At 47.2% G+C, this 23,101-nt stretch overlaps 1 protein-coding gene across 1 annotated transcript in view; it reads left to right on the top strand.

Annotated features, from left to right (window-relative positions):
- LOC119442760 (uncharacterized) overlaps positions 1-23,101 on the top strand; it is a 275,001-nt gene that overhangs the window by 214,970 nt on the left and 36,930 nt on the right. The window contains exon 5 of the mRNA XM_037707766.2: positions 12,609-12,850. Coding sequence (XP_037563694.2) covers positions 12,609-12,850 — 242 coding nt within the window. The remainder of the gene's footprint in view (positions 1-12,608; positions 12,851-23,101) is intronic.

The raw sequence follows: 23,101 nt of genomic DNA, 5'->3' as shown, positions 1-23,101 counted from the left end.
AGCTCCTTGCAGTAGACAGCTAGAGCTCTACGGGTTTCGTAAGTCAATCACGAACAAGAATCGACCGCTTGTTTCGGGCAAGGAAGAAATGTCCGCCTATTGTTCGTCAGTAATTCATCCGGTAACTTTTTTTTTCATTTTTTTTTCATCATCTGCTTCCCTTGTCTGTCCGTATTTCAGTCTCTTATTACCCTTACGTCAGTGTAGGGACGAATAAAGTGGAAGACTCGACACGTCGCTGTCACATCGTCCACTACTTTTGTATGTTCCCAACAAGACAGAAGTTGACAGGAAGACTTCAAGTGATTAACCGTGTCTTCTGCGACATTCCTTGTTCTACTACAGTTAATCACTTTTTTTTGTACGTTGTGTCGTCTGCTGGGTTACACTTAATCATCTGCCAACTGGGGGGGCTCTCCATCCTTCCGTCAGTGTAAGTTAGCAAACGAGATGTCCTTCGGTTACCTTTTCCCGTCTCACTTAATTAATTTACTCTTCTCTCTCCCTGTCTCTGTCGTCGCTCATCTATCCACTCGACAGGAGTCGCACACAGCAAGAGTTGCAGCACTAGGGCCGGTATTTTGTAGTGATGCCTTATCACTTATTCTATACTAGTCTTATCATCCACCGCTCACGGTTGGCTTATCCCGTTGATAATGCGAGCGGGCCGTCGCTCTGACCACTGACAAAGCGCGATAAGCGCGAAAAGGCATTAGCACCGGAAAGGCATCGCTACAAAATACCAGCCTAGGTTTAACCTACACCTACAGTTGTCTGGAAACGCGCAGGGGGCGAGGAGGAGGAAAGGCAGGAAGGATAACCAGGCGCGCAAAAGTCGTATTGACCCCGTGAAAACAGCCAAGAACGGCTTACAAACAGAGGAAATCTCGTTTTCCTAAATAAACGCGAGGCTGAAATCGCCACCCGAAACGAAGCACCCTAGCCGGCGGCTACTTCGCTGATTAACGGGCCACGAGAGAGTGGCGACAACGCCACAGCCGCGGTTTCCTGTTCCCGGTTTCCCCTCCACGAAACTGGTAGCTTTCGCCTCATTGCATGGAGTTAGTGAGGCGGAGTGTGGTCTCCAGGGGGCGCGCCCGCCATCACCACCAGCAGAAGCATCTGCGGATTCTTGATTGGCGCTCGAGACGCGACGCCGTCTTTCTCAGCGGGTGTCCGCCGCCTCCTCTCCCTTTCTCTCCTCACGTCTCATACACTGAGCGTGGAAAAGTGTAGCGCTGCCTGCGACGTCGTCGTCGCGAGTCTGCATTAGCGCGCGACGGGAGACAAATCGCGTGGACGCCGGCGCTCGTCTCCCGCAGCCGCCTTTTGTCGTCCGAGCCGATGTCGTTGTCATTCGCGGCTCCTCCGTCTCTTAAGCGTATTTTCTCCTTCGCACGCCCACACGACAGCGTGCGCCTACCGGGGCGCGGGGAGACCCGAGGAGTTTATTTTTGTTCGCCCCCTCCCCCCTCCCCCCCCCCCTTCCCCTTGCTTCATGCAAACTAGAGACGCCGTCGACGAGCGGTAAAAATGCGAAGGAAGCCTGCAGTCTCCTGAATGTGATTCAAATCCTCTCCGCGCTCCTCCTCTGTGAGAGCGGGTGTGTATTTCGTCCCGCCGGATTTGTTTCGTAATGGACCGGCAGGCTGGCTCGAGCGTTTTCGTCCGGGCGCTTTGTTTCCTTTTTTTCTCTCGCCTCGTGTGCGGCTGCTTCAGGCGTGTTAACGATAAGGTTTCGGTTGGCCTGGATGGCGCGTGTTTGTAACATGTTATTCGCAGAGACAGGCAGACCGGAATGCAGGACTAATGTTTTCCGTGTGACATGCGCTGGCGCTTTCCGCGGCGCTGTTAAGGGCACTCGTGGACGGCGTCATTAGCTTCATTAGTAAGCTTTCAATTACGGGCCCTCCTCCTCGGGACAGATACGAAGGAATGAAAGCCATATCTTGTAAACAACGCTTTCGCTTTTTCTATTTCCTTCATTAATTTTTTTTTATTTGCCACGCAGAACTCGATTTATTAGTAGGCGGCGGGCCCTATTCTTTTCGTGCGAACGAATTTGACTCCCTTTGTATGACACGTTCCTCCAATAATGAGTTCACTGTAGCATGCAGCAAATGAACGAAAAGACAGTGTTTTCTGTTTCGCGACAGCTTTCATCGGCTCAGTTTTTCGACACAAACAAGATTCAGTGTCGGGTGTAAAATTGCAGCATTTCGTGACGCACCGTGAGCTTTCGTACTTTCGAGCACGCGATGACGAATAATAACAATAATAATAATAAAGGCGGTTTCGTTCTCTGAAGTAATTATTGTACACAGGAAGCACGTCGTTGCTGAAAAAAAGTGGACTCGTACGTGTAAACTGTTGTGAAGAGCTGTTTCGTTCGCGCATGTTCCACTTAATTATTGAAGGGGCACAAGAAGCTTTTTGTTAAGATTTGTTTTTAAAATTTTGTTTTAACGATTCTGTTATCTTCATTTTCAACGTCATGCTAAGCCATCTAGCCAGTGCACTTTAGAAATGTTTAGCCCATTCGTGCGGAATCTTGTGACGCAGAGTTTCAGCTAGAGCACACAAAGCTAAAAATTGCGATGACTTTGCTCTACTTAGGTGTTGGTGTAAAGGCGGCAGGAATAACTGTCGTGTAGAGACGCTCTTTTTCTTTCCTTAATGACGTCCATTTTATTAACTTCATTTTATTCAGACAAGCGGTGCATTCGACGACCAGCCTAGGCGACTGGCGTAAACGCAGAGAAAGTCTGATGCAGCGCCCGTCAATAACGCACGTTCCTCTTTCGCACTCAGCTCAACATACTTTGATTGAAGCGAAACAAAATTTATGCCGAAGTCAGACAACGTACGCGGCGGCGACTAGATACTCAAAATAATCGAGGTAAATAAATTGCTAAAGGTTAGACACGTGGTAAGCGTAATCAAATTGAAAAGTAACCCTGTACACAACTTTGATCTACAATGAAAAACAAAGCGAAAAGAGAAAACAGACACGAGAGGTGTGTGACAGAACCAGCAACAAAGATAAAAGCGTCCGAACGCTTTGGTAGTTGAACAGAGTTTTCACGAGGTGTTGCCACCAGTATTCCGCGGCCATCCGGTGCTTTGGTATTCCGGAATGGAGGAATAGTATGCGGGTCGGGTGGTACCTCTTAGCGAGGGAACCATCTTCGCGATTCCTCGTCGAGTGCTTTTGTTCGAGCACCGGGGCGCGCCGCCATATATGCGGGTGCGTACAGTGCCCGGCCGCCGCGAGCGGCTGGCTGCGGCCCCCTTTCCTCCGAGCAGGGAAGCGCGCGCGCTAATCTTAGCCGCCGAGGCTCTGCCAGCTGGGGGGACCCGGGGCGCGTAATCGCGCCTCGACCCAATGTCGTGCGTCACGTTTCTCCGGAGTCCTCTCTCCCCTGCCGCGGACACGCTCCGTCGGCGTTCCGCGCCGCTTGCCTCGGTGGCGGCCCGAAAGGTGCGAGAGGAGAGCGGGCTCTGTGCAGTGCCAAAGAAGCGACCAGCAGTGGCGATGGCTTGTGTATAGGGTGGTGTTTCACTTAACCGTTGGGCTAAACTTTAAAAATATGCAAGCGCCACGTAGCTGGACAGAACCGATGTAATGTTGCTTGCCGTCGCTTGGAGATAACCAGATTAATATTTTTTGGCATTCTAATTACATAATTAGTCCTAATGAGTGAACTTCTCGAATAACAATTAGACTAAAAGTGTCAATGAGAAAATTGTAGAGCGACATGAAAAACTCCTATTACAGCTTTCTGTTGCTCAATAAGTGCTACATAAAAGTGTTTTTTCCGAGCGTGAAAGATGCCCGCGAACACACGCAAAATTGCCGCGCGACTAGCCGCTCGAGGCACTTTGCGTGTATTCGCGGGTAACTTTCACGTTCGGAAAAACACTTTTATGTAGCACGTATTGAGCACGTATTGCTGCATCCACTGTACGGGTGGTTGGTGGATGGGGGGTTGGGGCAGTGCTATTCCCCGGCTGGGCGGTCAGCTATGGCGTTCTTCTGCCGCTCACGAGGTCCCGGATTCGAATCCCGGCCGCTGCAGCCGCATTCCGATGGGGGCGGAACGCTCGTTTGCCGTGATTTGGGTGCGCGTTAAAGAACCCCGCTGGGGGTCAGAATTAATCCATGGCCCTTTAACCCGCAGTCTTGTTTCGGGACGTTAAGCGCTGCGATTTAAGAATGGGTGGCGTTAAAAGACACATGGTATCGAAGAACACAAAATCAGTTTCGACTGCTAATACAATTTTTTGTAGCTCTATTTTAGTTTCTTTCGATTATGCGGAAAAAGATCTCATTATACTAGCAGTAAATGTGAGGGTCGAGCCTCCGCTTCTTGATTTTTGCGCCCGAACTGCCACGTTGATGAGGTCAAGATTTCGCTTTAGCTTTGAGTTTTTCGGCCGTTTGCGTGCAATTTTTCGAACGTTTCCAGCTGAAGTGTGCGTTGTTGCTTTTGTTTCAACGCAGCGTGGCTTTTTAATTATTGATCAACTGTTGTCGCGCAGACGCTGCCGAATCTTACGTCGCGGAGAAGTAGTCGTCTTTCAGCTGTCTGCTTTTTTTTTTTTTTTCGTCCTTTTCTGGCTTACGGAGCCCTGCGCTGATAAGGTTTACCTATTTTGCATCCAGTGACTGTAATATGCCAATCAAGCTTTGTCTATACTTTAGCGTCCCTTTAAGGCGCTGAACGCTTGCGGGTTCAACCTCGTTCTAGAACCTCGCTTCGCGGCACGCTGCCTGGCACTGCGGCCAAAGGGCGCGACGTAACTATAGCGCACGGTGTGGCCGTGAGGAAGGGGGTAAGGTGAAGAGCGCGCGCAAGCCGTGGGGTTGACACACGCGTGCATACGTGGCCCGCTGCTTCGGTTGCCAGGAGCATTTCGAGTCCCTCGCTGTATGCAGCCTTGCGCGTGTTGGTCTCGTTCCTGTCAAAGAAAGAATTAGACAACGAAAGCCTCTCGTTAACTTTTTATAGCTGGTGCTTTGATTTGCAGCGCTTGCCAAAGGTGAACAAGCCACCGCGCCCGTATAAGCAGATATATCGTTGGGTGGTATGCAATGTCCGGGCTTCGAAAACACTCTATGGGGCTTTGAAGTTGCAGAGGCTGATAAGGGGAGTCGGGGTCTTTATTCGTTAAGTCATGTTTCCCATTGGCCGACGGCCTTTGCTAATGATAGTATGTCCATCATCGCGATTGACAGTAACCTACACCTACGAGCAATTATAGCGTAAGTATTTTTTTTGTGTGTGTGTGAATATATGAGCCCCATTTCTTTCTAACAATGTGTACGGTTTTGTACTGTACAGTGTTTTGCGGCAAATTGTAAAGCGTAGTCAAATGCCAGGAAACTGATGCTGTCGTCGTTCACGCTGCATGACAGAGGCAGTCCAGTCGGCTAAAACACAGAAAAAAGGAGGGGGGGAAAAAAAAAGGGGGGGGGGGGGGGCGATCAGAATTGCAATTGCGCTTCAATGTGCAGCTGCTGGGTTGTCAGTGAAATGGACCTGCGTCGTCCAGGTGCGTTTGGACTGTTCTTGCGGCAGTAAATTAACCAAGCGTTTACGTTTTGACGTTCTCTCAGAGTCAATTAGTTGAGCGTGTTACGGGCTGCAGCCGAATGCGAAAGAAGCGCCTGTATACATAAATGTTTTTCCTTTCTTTCTCGTTCTTCTTTCATTTAATTCCACAGGATTTACACATGGTAGGCATCGCGCAACCAACTGCACACGGTCTCGCGACGCTTATGTCCATGCGTGCGGAAAGTAGCTCTCTTGCTTTCGAGAAAGACTTCATTTCGAAAGTATAGCATTCATTCGTTGAATCGCGCGTTTATTACCCTTGAATAAAAACGAAACAACAAAAAGGAATACCTTCGTTGCACGATAGTTCAAAATTCCCGACGTTGCGTAGTTTCTGCCGACCTTTGCACTTTTCACGCAAGCCGCGGCCATTACTCACGTGTGTTCCGACGGGAGGAGATAGGCGTCTACCCTTCGCAGCTCGTCGAACGATGACCCTACCTACATGCGGTGCTTTCGCAAACGACGTGATCTTATTCACGTTCGTTTCGTCGCGCCCTATGTTTATTTAAAGAGACACCGCGCAGCGAACGTGTTGCCCGAGCGTAATGTGGTCCAGACACGCAACGGTCCTGCCGGCAACTTGGCGTGCTCCTGTTTCACCTGCGCAGCCTTTTGTCATTTCACGCGCGCGTTGCGACAGCGCGACGAGTGGGCCGCGCGCGCGATTGGTCCCCCGCTATACCCCGTCTCCTTTTGAGAGAACGTGCGACGCTGAACGAGACGGCCCATGCAGCGAACCGTCGCGCTCTAACTGCTCTCTGAAGCACGCCGCTCGCGTTTCGTAACCACCCAGCGTGGAAGCCGCCACTCGGCCAAGATGGTGCACGCAACGTGACTTTCTTTTCGCATTCTTCTACTCCCCGTTTCTTTAAATGTGTCGCCAGCAGTGATGCGTGTCCGAGCCAAGAGGCTCACTTTCGTCGTCAGGAACGCTCTTGACTGGCGTGTCGACTGCTCTTTGGCTTGCTAGCTTTACAGTTGCGACTTAATGCAGAAGTTATTTGGCGGCTGGGTTTCCCGGGAACTTACGGTAACGTCACCGGTGCCGAATAATCGAGAAAGTGTTTAAGGCGAGAGCGTTAAGGGACCCGTGTCGCAGAAAACCCAGGGTCGGTGTCGGCGTCGGCGTCGGTGTCGGCGTCTGGCGGAAATAATCATGCAGAACCACATCGTCCCGAACAACCCCGACCGGGCGGGCCCTTCGTGTGGCGCAAAGCGTTAGTGAACAAAAATTGAATTTATCAAAGTAAAATCCGCCAGAAAACTCATAAAGTACGACTTACCCACAACCTACAGACGTGATAGCGTCGGATTGTAATTTCAATACACGAGAAAAAAGCCTGATAAGCAGCCAGGGATCTTTGAATGCTATCGCGTTCCACTCTTAAAGGCGAAGCTTAAGCGTCCTCCAATTCTGATGGTGTTTCGCTGTACTTTGGTTCTAGGCAACAATGAGGGGAATGTTGAAAACCGAGCCTTTCTAAATTTTGATCGGGCCCCATGCCGCAAAAAATACGGTGTCGGTGTTGGCGTCAACGGCGTCCAATAACGCTATGGCGTTCCAACTCTTAAAGGCGAAGCTTAAGCGTACTCAAAGTTTTGAGAAGGGCCTGTCTCAGGGATGTTAAATAAGCGCGTGAAAGTTCTTCTACTGTATGTTCGTGGGTAGCTAAGCAAGATTTCGCGAACTGAAACCCTTTTGGACGCCTTTGCCATTGCTCGTACGCACTCTTAACTGCCATGCTCTTTTAGATTCATAGTGTTCAAAAAGCTCATCAGGCGCTAGGATTCTGAGTTCTACTATTCTTAATCTGAATTGAGTCAAACGTTCACTTTTTAAAACTTTTTAGCATGCCAGGCGCAGTCGTGACATAAAGGGAAGAGAGAGAGAGAAAGTAGACTTCAATGATACCTCGTGCTCGGAACTCATTTGCTGCGACAAGCTGCATCTGTCGTAGCGTGTACACCGCCAGCTTCTCAAGAACGACTTATTTGCGATGCGCACAGCGTCATCTTCGCACACTACATTATTGGCAGCTGTGGCCTACGAAATATATCCGCATATATCACCACCGCTCTCAAGTGTCTGCGCTAATGTTGCGCGACAGATCAGTGGCTCGTGCGTCCGACTTCCAATTGCACATTTTCGCATAAGCGTCGCTGAGTTTGCTCCCCCTGCGGTACTTCGCAGGGAAATATTTTTTTTTCGACATGTATTCTTGAGACCCGAAGACAGACATAATTGCTTTCCAGGAATTTAATTTTTAAGGAGGATATAGTGAGCGTGAAGCTGAAGATGAGGACGTGCGAGTAGACGACGACGGCACGGCGACCAAACATCCGCACTTCCAGGTGCTTGTTTATTTTTCAGTGTGTTATTTCTATCTGTAGCCTCCTTGGCGCGAGTATTTTCCGAACCTTCCGACCGCGAGCTGCGCAACCTTCAGCGGGAGGGAGCCGCTTGCATTGTATGCACTCTGCTCTCCGCAAGGTGTATCGAGCGGTGTCTCCCTGGAGTGTTTACACACTCTGGTCGGCCGCGAGGAGTGCTTCCCGATCTCGCCTCGCTTGTTATTTTCCTCGCGCCCTTCTTCTCACTCCGTTGGTGTGTGCGCGGACAGGCGTTCGCTCCGCGCTCGCGCGCGTTCGACCCTTAATTAGACGAGGCGCCTCCGCTGGGAATATCGACCCGCGTGCGCGCGGGGTGATGAGAGGCTTCACTGGCGCCTCGAGATACTAGCTTGGCCCACTCGCCGTCCCAATCGTGGCTAGATCGTTTATACCGCATCGCGGTAATTGAAGTACACATAGCACGGGTGGCGAAGCCCGTTGTCCTCCTGATACTGAGCTTTATTATCCTTTCTTTCCTTTCTTTCTTTTTTTTTTTTTTTTTTGTTTACGGATTGCCCTCTGTTCTCACCGTGCCATTCCTCGGAGCACATCGGTTCTTATTATTACAAGTTCTGCACAGATAATATATTGTGTTCTTGGCCTGCATTTGCTGTTGCTGGTACACTGGCGACTTGAAGTTTCTGTCTTTTGTTTGGTTGTATGCGAACCTCGTCGCGACTTGACTTCTGTTACGCTTACAAGCGAAGACTCAGATAAACAACAAATAGACACTGGTTTATCTTTTAAAAAAAGGAAACTTCTAATTTTCTTGTTTTATTCTGCCTGCGCCATCCTCCGTATTTTTAGTATGATTTCTCCTTTTTATTTCTTCTCTTGTGCGTGCGTGCTTGCTCGTTTGTTTGTTTGTTTGTTTGTTTGTTTGTTTGTTTGTTTGTTTGTTTGTTTGTTTGTTTGTTTGTTTGTTTGTTTGTTTGTTCTTATCTCGCGCTGTTGTCGTGGCAGCTACGGTAGTCGAGCGGACGCAGCCGATAGGTTTTTGTTTCTTTCCAGCTCACACTAGTGAAAGTTCTGTCATTTACCGCTCACACAGCAGGCACCTTCTTATCTCATTCGCACTAGCCATGTCATTACTTCCGTGTCGCTGTGAGCTCACTGCATTAGAGATAGAGAGAGAGAGAAAGGAAGGAAATAAAGGAGAAGACGAAAAATTGCTCCGAAGCGGGAACTCCGGCTCACGCGTAACGTCGGAGAGCTTCAGTTCCTTGCCTCGGCCGGCATCGGTTGTTTTCTCGAGGCTCTAGCCACATTTCTTGGGATGGGGGAACCAAAACTTCGCAGCATGCGTGCCTCGAACCGGCGCTAATGCAACTTCGCTGTTCGATGCCCACTCCCTCCGGAATGCTTTCGCCGGTCTGCAATTGATTTCTTTATTTCGGCCTCCTGGGAGCGATTTCGTAAACTTTTCTTGAAACGCCTCTTACACTGATTGCAGACTGCCGACTGCTGGAGTAGTGGGTGTAGCAAAGACGAATGTGGCGACGTAAACCCGCAGTATCAATAGGCGTAGCCAGGAAGGAACTTTCTTTCCCAGAAGGAGGGGCTGTTCTTGCGCAAACTCCTATCGTAACCTCTTTCTCGTCGTTCTTCGCGATGGTTGATAAAGAAAAAAAGAAGAAACGAAAGAAAGAAATACATTCGCAGGGTGTTCCGACCCCAAAGCAGTCCGCCTGGCTACCCACGCCCGCTGCGGGATCTTCATCTTTGAATTTGCGTTGGCTTCTGTACTTTCAGACGAACAAACATTCAATCCATTTCCACATCGTTCGTTGATAGTATTACTGCATGACTGTGGTGCAGCAGGAAATTGTTTACAGTCAAAGCAAGTTCTGTTTGTCAAGGCACGATGGGGAATATTATTTCACGCTGAGATTTCCGCTATTAAAATAGCTCCAGTAACACGAACGTCCACTCGCAATGGCTCATTTGTTCCTCTTTCTTGGAAAAAGCTCGCTTTGATTGTGCGCGAACTAAACGCTGAAGCGTGAGCTAAGCGATGAAATTAGACGCTCAAACTGTTTTACCGAGCTTGAAGTCATGTTAAGAGCGCTGAGCTGTTGAAAAATCATTACTCGCTAGGAGAACTCAGTTTTTGTTATCTGGCGCCTACAAGCGTGCCGGCCCGTTTAATAAAGTTTATTAGGTGAAAATTCTCTACACGAACCATGTTTCATTAAGTAGGTCTCGTTTCCTGCCTAATTGAAGCAGAATGGTACAAATTGAAGCCGAAGTGTTTACGTTGTTCGAGAAATGTTGCAAAGTATAAAATGTATTTAGCTACCGTCTGCGAAGTTTTGTTATAGGTTAACGTAGTTGGCTTTCTTCATAAGATTTTGCAAAAATTATGTGGCAAGACGATCTTGCTTGCAGAACGCGTTTTTGTGGTGCGCTGCCAGCGACAGCTCCTGTAAAGCAGCCTTCTCCTCGAACATTGGTGTAGAAGGTGAAGCCAGCTTGCAGTTGCGTATGGTGTGCAATATTTTTTCTACGGGCACAGCATCCTAGGAAAGGCCGATATTACTCAACTCGAACGCGCTGGCTTTTACAGTGTAGCAGGTTTCCTCTTTTTTTTTGGCACGTTGTGTTTGTCGGTGAAATTCGTAACGCTTTTTTTTTCTACTTATCGTTTGTTGTAGACGTGGCACCCTGAATCTGGCGCTCCATGACCGTGTTCTAAAAAGCCACTAGGACCCCCCGTCGCGTTCTTTCTCGATGGCCTTGGATTATCTCGTTAATTTATTGCGTGGGATAAATGGAGTGATGGTGGAATAGCAAGAGCCAGGCGGTGCGTTGGGCCAAGAGTGGTGTCAGCCGGCGACGGAAATAAACGACTTTGCAACACGTCTCCGCATTTCAGGAACATCCTAAACTGAGATCGTCTCATTACGGAAGAGCAAGCCGCTCTGTAAAGGTGACTGCGGAGAGCTCGCCCTGGTTTGCAGCCTATAGTGGACGGAACACGGAAGTTGCCCTCGCAAAGCGCGCGCTTTTCATGTGAGCCTGATCTCGAAGTGAATGTGCAACCAAAATGCTTGCGTCGTCATTACAGTTTTTCTTTCTCTTTTTATTTTTATCCCTATTTATAGCTTCTATTCCCCGATTGTGAATATGGTCGCAAGCGTCTCGACGTATTTAGCATAATTTACCCGTGACATCGTCTAGGTGTTCATCGCTAGAGGATGCAGTCGTGGCACAAGTAAACGTGGTGGTTTAACCGCGGGGCGATGCATGCGCTGTAGACGACGTAAGCACGGTGAATCAGAAGCGTAGAGGTTGATGAAAAGTTATGTTGCCGTGTATTCTTTGTATGGTAGCAGCTATATTATAGAGCTGTTGGGGGGTTGGCCAACAAGGGCGTTTCGATAGAACACGCGCTTATTCATTGTATACCAATGGTTATAGATGATCCGTCGGGCGTTGCCTAGAACTCGGGGAGATGGTATTCTCTCTCTCGTCGTAGTACTGCCACGTTGGGTATACTGTACTCGGCAACTGTAAAGTTCTGACGAACGTTTTCTGTTCGGCGAAACAGAAAATGTTAATTATATTATGTTCTGTCAATATATAATTCTGTATAATAATTCTGTTATGTATATATATATATATATATATATATATATATATATATATAATATTATTACGCGTTTGATTGTTTGGCCCCGCGATTAACGAAGGGTGTTTGCGTGTCCGTGTATGAGAGCGTTTTCGAATATTCTGTGTCTCCGTTTCTTCAAATAGCTTAGGGCCTCAAAGAAAGCGTTAAAGGTCCTTCGCCGAAAAATAGGCCAGCGTTTGAGGGTTGTAGGTTGTTTGTACGGTCGTCGTACTATAAACGCGCTCGGCGCTCTCCTCCCATGCCTCCGACGTCGATGCGTGTAAAACCTTTCTCCGCATCTGAACGCAGAAAAAAAGAAATAATCGAAGAAAAAGAAGAAAAAGAAACGCGTCGGCTCTGGCTTTGGCTTGCTTTCTTGGCTCATGGCGGTTTCGCGTCGTCGGCGAATTTGGGTCGTCTGTGCACGAGTCGTGTATTGCGGCTAGTGGATACAGTAGCGCACAGGGTTTCTACGCCAGCTGTTCTGTCCAGATTTGAAGACAAGAGTTGAGAGCGCTCGTGTCTTGTGCGCTTTAGTAACTCTCCGACGTTATGTTTTAAGTTACCTAATCGAAAACGCCACCCGAAGCAGTTTAAATGGCGTAATATAACGAAGCAACGCGATGTAACTATTAGCAAGAACCGGATGGTTTGCGGATTATATCTTTATCCTGGAAAATGTCTTTCTTTTTTTTCTATTCTTGCTATGCTTTCTGGTACTGCTCCAATGTTTACTGTGCATCCCTATAATTTGTGGCGTTTACCGCGTCTTTGTTATCACGTCTACTCGCTTACTCGTATACAAAAGCGAGCATAGCCGTGGATAATTTTGACAGCATCGCACGTTGCATTTAAGGCATCCTAATGTGTAGGACCAGCGTCACGTGCGGCTGTGCTCCACAACGCTTTTCATGTACAGCGCCCTTCATCTAATACGGCGGCCGCTATAATACCGTCTCCCTTTTCTTTCTGTGTACGTGCAGGTTCCCTTCTGCGGCGTCACTCGGTGGAGCCCGAGCGTCGCCGTGGTTCTGTGCAGCAGCAGCGGTCTCTTGACTCGCTCGACCACCACACCGCCCTTATACACAGGCACCACCATGCCGCCACGGTCAGTAGCACTCTCTCCTCCCCTCTCTCTCCCCTTGGTACAAGGTTACATAGTCTCCCTCTGTTACGTGTCTGCGGAATGTACCTGAAGCGTCCGCCGGAGAAGTCACTTTCTTACGTTATCACATAAGGTGCCTCGACGTAGCATGTGACATTTAAAGGAAGAAAATTGAAAAGTGCAGCGCCGTAGCTGTCTCTCGCAATGAGGACACTTCAACAGCGCTGCCTCCTCACCCGCCGCTCCGTAGAGCGCCAGGCGAGGGGGACATCAGGGCACTCTTCTATCGTCAAGGGCTCTGTACAGCAGTCGATGGAAGTGACTGATGCCGTCAGCGCCTCTCAGCGAACGTGTGCAGCTTTTTGTGTAGCCGGGCACCCTTTCACTCTGCTTGCGCGTGCGTGCGTGTTTGTGTGTGTCTGCGTGTGTGCGCGCGTGCGTGCACTCTTGACAAATCGGCTGAGTGAGCCAGCCTTTCCTTTTCTCGTGTAGTTGGTGCTTCATAGCCTCAGTTTCTCTGGCGCCATAAAACGCTACATAACTAACTTTTGCTCTTTTTTTTGTTATTTAGCGATCGTTTGGTACTTTCGCGTCATACTTTATAATATAGAGGTAGAATATAGTGCAGAACAAACGCTACACTGCATTCTTCGTTTGTGCTTTTCCCACAGCTTTAAAGCTTCCGTCGATCCGCTTATGAAATGGCAGCAAGAAAAAAGAAAAAGAAATACAAAAGAAGATAAGCGAAGGAACAAAACACAGCCGTAGCCGGGACTAAGCACATAAACGCGGAACGCGCGATTTATGTTCCTGCTGCTCGAAATGAGGTAATCTCCCGTCCGCGAAAACATTACCGAATTTCGCGCCACGGAAGAGCAGCCGCCGATCGCTGCAGGAAGAAGAGAGGGGAAAAAAAGGACGGAAAAGAAAGAAGGGCTTAGTTCTGTTGGGGAAGGGGGGGGGGGATAAAAACAGGGAGATATAGGCACTCATGTAACAAGCTCGAAGCTCGGATCCGACTGGTAACGACTAGTTGTGAAATGCATCACGTCGTACGCGTGGAAGGTTTTTTTAAAATTTATTTTCGTCTTTTATTTTATTTTCTCTCTTCTTCATTATTTTTTTTCTCTACTCGTGGAGATGAGGCTATGTACATTTCCCGTCCTCTTGCACCTCTATCCGCTTTACCCCCCCCCCTCCCCCTCTTTTGGGGAATGGCAACATTTGTTTCGCTTCAGGTCGTTCAGAGTGACATGTCGTGTTCCGAGAGCTCTAACGACATGTCAGACTTAAATGAAGCAAATTTTTTTCGTTCTGTTTGCAGCAGTGATGCGAATAAAGCTTGTGAAAGGAGGGAAAAAGAAAGAAAGAAAGAAAGAAAGAAAGAAACACACCAAGGCAGCGGACACAAAATAATAACAAAATCTACACTTGTGGAACCGCAGCACGTGGAAATATTCTGTGAAGCCTCAAGGCTGGTGATTTAATTACCATTCGTTGAACAGGAGTTCTTGTTAATCGGTTGTACGCCTAGGTTTCAGTAATCTTCGCGTATGCATCGCGTGGCATGTTTTCCTCTAACCGCTTAGATGGTCGAGCTCAAACGTCCCGGATGCGCCACGCCCTCTTTTGTTGAGCAGCGAAGCTGACGGTTATCCCAAATTTGCTAGTTCTCAAAGGGAATTCAATTCCGAGCCGCCCAAATCTGCACTGTGGTGAGACGGCCTTAATTAGAAAGAGCTGCGCGAAGACGGTGCAGGTGCCCATGAGTCGCCTCTTTCCCTTGTTACTCCCGTCCAAAAACGTACGCGAACGAGACAACGCGCCAGTTTTAGCACCTACTGACACGGTATTTAAAAAAATGTACATATGATAATCGTAGTACCCGACTTTTGTATGTACAGTCTATTATGACAGCGTTGTCTGAAGTTTCATGGTCACATTCAGAGAAATCCTCCTCCACTACTGCAGAGAGCGATTACGCTACCCACCAGCACACAAAACACTGAATAAATCACAATCCACCACTTGGCGACTACTTCAGACGCGAACTTTCCCAAACCCCGTGCTATACCACCGAATTTACCCCGATGCATACTCCCCACTCTGCAAAGCCTGCGAGGCACGCGCTGACCTCGATCACATCATCTGGGCATGCCCGAAAGCTACACCCACCAACACCCGCCGCACTAACACTACACGCATCATAACTACGGCCGAGCAGTGGGAGACTTTGCTGCTCAGCTTGGACCCAGAAGATCAGCTCTGGGCCGTCCGGATGGCCGAAGACGCCGCCATAAAACAAGGGCTGGCCGCCGTCTGAGGAAGGGGAGGCCTGGGGGTTAGTCTCCCAACCCCCGCCGCCCCAAGACCCCATCATGGACACAATAAAGTTTTATCTCTCTCTCTCTGAAGTTTCAAGCGTCCATGGAGATTGCAAATCTTTGTTTAATGAAAGCGGCATCATCATCATTTCTTATTTTCGTACTATGTTATGGCTTCAAAATGGTTGACTGCATTGTTCCACGAACGCTGAAAGACTATACTATACCAGAGGAGTAGGTGTGTGTCTACTTTAGGTGCAGCAGACTTAGCGGCTTTGATGTATAAGGAATTTTTTTTATGTTTTCTTTCTACGCCATGGAATGGTATCTGCATAGCGCGACAAAACACGCGGACACGAGAAGAAACGAAAACGAAGACAAGCGCGAACTATCAACAACGAAATTTATTTCCAGGATCGGTCGTACTTATACAAAAAAAAAAAAAAAAAACACGTGCACAGTGATATCAACTCTGAAGGTGCGTACATGACGGCATAAAAGCAATCTACAACCGTTACATCAAGGAAACACTAAGAAACCTAAATGATACATTGCAAATGCGGTCAGCTTTCATGGCATACGCAAATAATCTAACTCGTTCGCCGACAAGGATAGTGACGGTTTGCTGATACATTGATCAGCGGCCGAGAGGATTTGCTGTTTCTATTATTAATCTTACACTCGTGCGCTTATCCCTGTCTATAATAGCGTTGTCATCTAGAAGACATGAACACGTTTTGCAATGCGAAACAAGAAAACCTTTGCCTTTCTACGGCGCGATCATTCGTCTAAAACAATGTGGTGCACAAAACACTCGCGCACTGTGATATGTTGCGCTTCAGATGACGTCATTGTTCATAAAGGGGGCAAATGACTCCTCAAGCCGTCATTGAAGTATTTTTTCCTTCCATATAATGTTACAGTGTGCTATGACGAAGCAAATAAAGCAATCAATATCAATGCCTAAAAGCGTTCTCGAGGTGCCGTTTATTTAGGGGTGTCCGAATTGTTGAAATTACGAATATCAATTTAATATTTCCGTTTCGAATCGAATACTTAGATTTGAGAAATTTATATTTCATTTTTTCATATAATCGATTTTCCCTGCATATATGTTATTGCTACTGTTGTTAAAAAATCTGTTTGCAACGAAAAATTGCCACTAGCTCCTTCAAGTGTCCCTTGTAAGGCAGCGTGGAAGCGTTGCGAGTTTTCTGCCTTACAAACTATCCGATTGATGAATGGACTTCCCAAGGATAGGAATATGCAAATTGAAAAATAGTTTTTTTACTTTCCTCTCCGTGTTACGCTCTCTCTCTCTGTTATGAAGAGTGAGAAAATATTTGGTATCCAGTTTGGTATTCGAAGTCCGACTTTTTGTTTAGAATTTTCGTATTTGATTGTAATTCGGGCTTTTCGAACACACCTACTTTTATGTATGTTTCGTCGTAGCATTTCTTATTCCTATTTTCTTTCTCTTTCTTCCTTTATTTCTTTTTCCTCCTCCTTGATATCAGACTTTTCGTATGAACATTGTCGGTTTCTTTCTCTTCCCGCAAGGCGGCTTTCCCTGCCAGCTTCGATAGCTCCAACCTTTTCTTTTCTCCTACCGAACCACTTCTCCTCAGTACCTCCTCCCTTTCCCTGCATCCCTTCCCTGCCTGCGTCGCCAACTTCTCCGTGGTTGTTCGCCATGTGCCGCCCAAGCCGGTTGCGTTTTTTCATCCTGTGTAGTTCGTGTAGTGCCCGCCAGATGGGGCTACGTTACTGCGCGCGACCGTTCATTCTTCGCTCCCCCTTGGCGCGGGAGCGCACGTTTCAGAAGGGAATGCAGATCGTAAAAGCTGAAAACATCGGCTGGAGTATACGAACAGACAAACAAACAAGCAAACAGAGAAAGAAAATGATTATTATCGGTGCCAAGTGACCCAGAACCAAGCCGCATCGCGCTTTCTTCGCCTCAGGAAAGTTCACACGAAAATTGCTGCGCCGTACAATCCGCCGGCGATGGATGGATGGTGCTATAACGCTTGCTGTTTATCCGCACACTATGAGCGAGACCCGCCTTTTCGTCGTTCCTTCTGTACAATGAACAAACTGCAAAAAGCTGGGGAGTGTTCGCGCCTACGATCTTTCTAACGCGCAATATGCGAAAGGCCCAGCGTCCTTTCTGGAGCTACTTGCAGCGCGTAGGGGCATGTATTCGTGTGCGTGCGTACGGTTCTCGTACTTTCAGCAGCCGCTCGAAGTGCCGTGAAGAGTCGAATCTACGTTGTCGTTGCCATGTCAGCGTGTTTCATCTTGCCAACTTTGTGCCTCGCATCGAAATTCATGCGCAGTGACGCGTAATTTGGCTGTTTTCTTTTTCGAAGCAGTCGGTGAATCAGTTTTCTTTTCCTTTCTTCTTTTTTTCTTTCTTTCTTTCTTTTTCGAGAAGGGAGTCTCAAATGTCAAGCTTTCGCTTAGCGCGCGTTATGTTAATAGAACAGGGCTTCGCGCATGGTGATTTTTTGAAGCCGAATCGCCTTGGTTTTGGCACGTAATACTGTATAATTTAATTTAATTTTAAATTTCTATAGCTATTCGGACTGGTTTCACACTTCTAGCTCGTCGATTCACGATTCAGCAGAAAATAATGCAGGTTTCTTTCAAATCCGCCTTGTACCAGGTGTCATCTGCGAGTACGAACTTCCAAAAAGTATTCGAATTAAAAAAAAAAAAAGCGGTGTTCTAAATTGAAGCTATTCGATTCAGTGACCGCATCGAATAGTATGATATTCGATTTGTTTTCCGTAATTTTTGAGCGTTGGCAGAGCTCTGGCGGAAGCTTGGCGTTTTCACCAGCCAGATAAGCGAGTTTGTGTTTATGTCATCGAATGATCTTGAATACGATATAACATTTCCCATCCTCAGCGGGTAGTAATTAAGACTCAACACCGTACCCAAATGATGCAACCTTTATTCATCGAGGTTCGCTGGCACCGACAGGCTCAAGTCACCTGCTAAACGAGCTGAATGTGTGACGGAAATGTTAATGAAGGTCTTGCGAGATCGAGGGGCTCCTACTTTTGTTTTCTTTTTTCTTTTGCTTTCTTCTTGTTTTCATCGATACGCGACGTGCTTGTGCCTGGAGCAAGATCCAGAACATCCTTGAGTGTAGTACAGAGCGGGTGCCGCGCGCGGCAATTTCGTACGTATGACGTCGTTAGGTGTACGGTGTGTGCGAATATTCGATATTTCGAATATGAATCGATTTTGTCTATGGTAATAGAACCACCGTATTCGATTCGAGAATATGTTGCACGAATGTTCGAATATACGTCTCGGGCCAAATCATATGCGGGATATGCATCTAGTAAAAATGTAAGCAAACGTCTTAAACTGCTAATTCTGAGCCAGTACAGAGATACCGTTTTCTGAGGTAAAACGTACGGCAGCGCATTTTTTTTCTTTCCTTCTTAATATCTTCGATTTATTTACTTGATCAACGGTGTTTTATGGCGAAGCTGTTAGCCTCTACTTGGTCGGGATTTTGCGGTCTGTGCTCACCGAAAAACAAACGGCCGCTGCTGGAAAAGCGCTTTTCTGATTTTCCGCGTAACAGAATTATTATTATTTTTCTGGTATATTCGAGTTACAATCCGATGCTATCATGTCTGCAGGTTGTGCGTAAATTGTACTTTACAAATTTTGTGACGCATTTTACTTTGAAACTGAATTAGTTCAATAACGCACTAGCGCCAGGCGGAAGGCCTACTAGAATCGGGATGTATGTTGCACTTCCGCCACATGCGTGCGCGCGTGTCGAACGTGTGCACACGATGTATCTGTCCTTGATGCGTGGGCGCTCTGTCCGTTGCATCTGTCGCAAAGCATGTGCTGCGACCGTAATCGACATTACGGCAAACACTGTTCAAGAGCGGTACCGGCACCTAGCGGCCACTCAGACAGACGTCAAACGGCAGCTTTTGGAAAAGGGCTTTGTCTTTCAGTTTCCTCCGCGTAAGACATTTAGGGTTTCTAGTATATACGAATAACAATCCGTAGCTATCATGTCTGCAGCTTGTGTGCAAGTCGTACTTAACGCATATTCTGGCGCAGTTAACTTTTAAACATTCATTTAGCTCAATAAGGTGCTTGCGCTTGGCGGAGGACATAGACGAATGAGCATGTGTGCTGCACTTCCGCACACGTGCGTGCGCACGTGACATACGTTGCTTGTGCTGGTGGTGCTTGTTTAACGTCCGCAAAAGCTTCGCTATGCACCCACTTTCTCATGGTCGAATGGAGGCGGATGTTTCTTCCGTAGGCTCTCTGTAGATTTGTTATATTAATTTAAGCGAAATATTGTTCTGTGAACTTCACTGTGTTCTTTCAGAAGGTGTTCTTTTCTTTTTCTGTTTTTTAAGGAGTCATTCGGTATTCGATTGTACATTCGAAGCGAAATTGTGCCGAATGCTTCGATTCGATTCGACAGTTCCTGTATATTCGAACACCTCCAGTTAAAAGCATTTTCAGCGTGAACGCATAAATTGGAGATAAGAACTGGTTAGCGACTCTTATTTGCTTCTCTGTCGGCCTGCCTCGTTGTTTTTCTCGTTCTATTTCGACATGCAAGATGCAAATTAGCAATGGCTTTCTATCTTGCAGAAACTAATCGATATGCGTGTCAGATCCGCTGCTCTTCATTAAAGTCAGCTTTCCCTTCCTGTTGATCTTTATCTAAAACGCGTATTTATAAGTTATCGTGCTGCACGTACAGTTCAGAAACCTTGCGGTTATAGCGCTCAAGTATGTATGTATGTATGTATGTAGTATGTATGTATGTATGTATGTATGTATGATGTATGTATGTATGTATGTATGTAGTGCAGCATGCATGCATGCATGCATGCATGCATGTATGCATGTATGGTATGTATGTATGTATGTATGTATGTATGTATGTATGTATGTATGTATGTATGTATGTATGTATGCATGCATGCATGTATGCATGTATGTAATGTGCTTGTGTGCGCGTGTACGTGCGTGCGTGCGTGTCGATTTTGATGGAGACAGTCGCATTATAAATCTACCGTGGTAGTTGTTGCAATTTCTATGCTGGTTAACGTCCGTGCCTTTACCCTTTCTCTCTCTCTCTCTTTCACATCAATTGGATTACTTGAAAGAGGCGGGCACGAGCCACTACAAAAATTCACTTTATGATTAGTCACTTTAGTGCGCATGTCCTAGTCGCGGAATTCGAAGTGCAGAAAAGAAGTAATATCCGCTTAGCAGAAACGGCGTGCTCAGCAAGCGTTTCAAGAAATATGTCTTCAAGCTTTCCTGCGGAATGCGACGATCTTCCAGTTGACACTTACCAGCATTGTGTAATATTGGGTGCTGATAAAATTAAACTGATACATCAATGCATTTCACTGCACGTGGATAATAACGCAGACGCTATAGACGAATATTATTACCCTCCCGAAACCTTGGTATTCTCGAGCGTCTCTGCATTCTGCTGCCAATTAAATACGTCAATTATTCCGATCAGCCACGAATTGAACCCGCGGCTTCGTGCTCAGCTGCAGAACGCCGCAGCCGCCGCGCCATTTTCTTTTTTTTTTTTTTTTCCAACTTTACTCATTTGGCAAACTTCTGCCCGGCAACTGTCACTCGCGCGATAATCGCGGCTTATTTCACGCACGCTCGAGACGGTGTTTTCCCAAAGCGGCCCCAGCTATTTTGGTCGCAATTAGAGAAGCGTACTGGTCGTCGGATGGGGAATTTGTTGCGCCTCATTATCGGAACGCGACAGTAACCGCCTTTGACAACGTGTTTCCAGCTTGCTTTGCAGGGTTGCTCGATGAGCGTAGAGGAAGTCATTACGCTCCGCGTCCGCAGCTATCGCCGCCAAGCGGCGGGGAAAGTTCCGGCCGGCCCGCGCGTGCCTCAGTGGCTCGAAACACAGTGTTTCCCACTAATGCCGCTAGAGGGAACTCTGACTGGGATATCGTTCAGCCAATGACGATTATACTGCGTGGACTTGTCCAATTTCCGTGCTTGTGGATTCGGACGTTCTTGCGAATTTTCTTTTTCTCCCCCTCCCCTCCACACCCACTATGTAGGTCCTTATTGACCTACAAATCGTATGTTTTTTTTTTTTCCTATATGCATACAGGCGATAAGACTGCGCGCGTATGTAATCAATGCGAATTGTCGCTGTTATATAGTCCAATATTTTGTTGAATGCTATCAACGTGCATTGTCACGAAGACTTGTGAAGCCAGAAAGACGGAAGTTTAGGCAAATCCCATTGTTGTACTAGAGTGTCTATGTTGTACCCATCATTTCCAATGCTGGCTGAACCTTGTCTTCGTAGAAAATTATGGCGCGGACCGTGGCTTTAGCTTTCTCCCCTTGCCGCAGCAATGCGTGCAGTGCTTGGAAACTGGGCCAACGCTTGGGAAAGAAAGATTAGTGCGCGGCGCTGGTGCGATCGTCCGTGACCGATCCCTCAAGCGCGCTCTTTTTCTTTACCCTCGTCGCGCCTCGTCGTCGTCGGGTCTCCCTGGCTGTCGCCTCGTGCCGTGTTTTTCCGGCGAGAATCTTTCCGCTCTTGCGATTCTGTCTCGGAGAACGCTCTAGGCGCTTTTGCGTACATCGCGTATTCTTTATGCGCATATACCCGCGGCTGTTGCTCTGTGTACGATTCGTTCTGCTGTCGAGCACGAGGTCGCGTGTTCGATTCCTTGCCGCGGCGGCCGCATTCCTATGGCGGTGGGATGCAAGATAACTCGTAGTGTGCCGTGCTTTGGGTGCACGCACGTTGTAAGTATATATATCGTCGGTGCAAGTATAGTCGGAAATAATCCCGTGCCCACCCGCTGTATACGGTGTCTGCCATAGTCCTTGTGTTTTCTTGGAACGTCAGTGTCGATTAATGAATTAATTAGTCAATCAATTAATCGACATTATGGACATTTGAGGTAGATTGAACCTGCAGGCATGAAATGACATGTCGTGCTAACTCGGTACTACAGTGACACGTAAATAGTGCATAGCTCTAAATTAGTCCACACTGGTGTTCTTTAAAAACCCCAATTTTTCACTCATTTCGCGAAAAACAAAAAGTTACTAAAGGAAATGATGGATATATAGCCAGTTTTCCCTTCGTGAATTCCCTGGCGGAACGTCAGCGAATGTCAGTAGACTCCTGTCAATGCGAACTTTAGGATATGAGGAGCAGCGTGCGAACATTTGGTTGATTTCCCATAGGCCCATTGCCAAGAGAATCTGCTTAAAAAGTATTTAGTGTTATTAAGCCGAACTTCCTCGGCAACCACTGGCGCGTGCTATTCGGCTCAGCGAGAGGCCCGGATGGGTACAGTTGGAGGAGGCGACTCTGTTGCTACACGAGAAGGTAATTGTGTTTCTGTTGGACACGAACAACGACGCAAGCGTCGACGATGACGTCGAAACGTGCAGGGCAGACACCATAGCAACACCAATTGATGAAGTCTTCGAGTTGCCTGTGCAGTCTGATAACAATGGTGAGGCCGCCCAGCGGTGTTCACGCAGGATGCGACTGGTAATGCCCTGAATACGTTGATGCATTTTCTCAACAGCATGAAGATGCCGAAGGATTATTTAGCAGCTTTTGTGGCCGCCCTAGTTTGCACGGTGCCGGCGCGTAACAATTAAAATGTATTTAGAGTGTATATAAAGTAATGATTTGCATCATGCAAATCCAATAAGTGTCTCTTATTATCTGCCCTTTTTGTTTTAGCGCTGTTTCACTTGCACTTTTCTGTCGCGCATATTTGTGTGCAGATAATGCATTTAGATTACTATTTTTTCATCACTTCTGTTAAGACGAACAGATTGCATTAGAGCAGTTTTGGAGCGTGAAAAAATTTATCCGAACCTATTAATTTTTTATAACGTTGTTTCATTTTTTTTTTCTTACAATACGTTGTACTTATATACCGGCAAACATGTTACTGTACCTAAGCAGATGACGTTAAAATGCACGACGTCTCGTCGAGTTTTATGGAGAAAC

The sequence above is a fragment of the Dermacentor silvarum genome, chromosome 2 (assembly GCF_013339745.2).
Source record: "Dermacentor silvarum isolate Dsil-2018 chromosome 2, BIME_Dsil_1.4, whole genome shotgun sequence".
In the NCBI taxonomy this organism is placed as follows: domain Eukaryota; kingdom Metazoa; phylum Arthropoda; class Arachnida; order Ixodida; family Ixodidae; genus Dermacentor; species Dermacentor silvarum.
The sequence above is the reverse complement of the archived record's forward strand: the minus strand, read 5'-3'. Positions and strand labels throughout refer to the sequence as shown.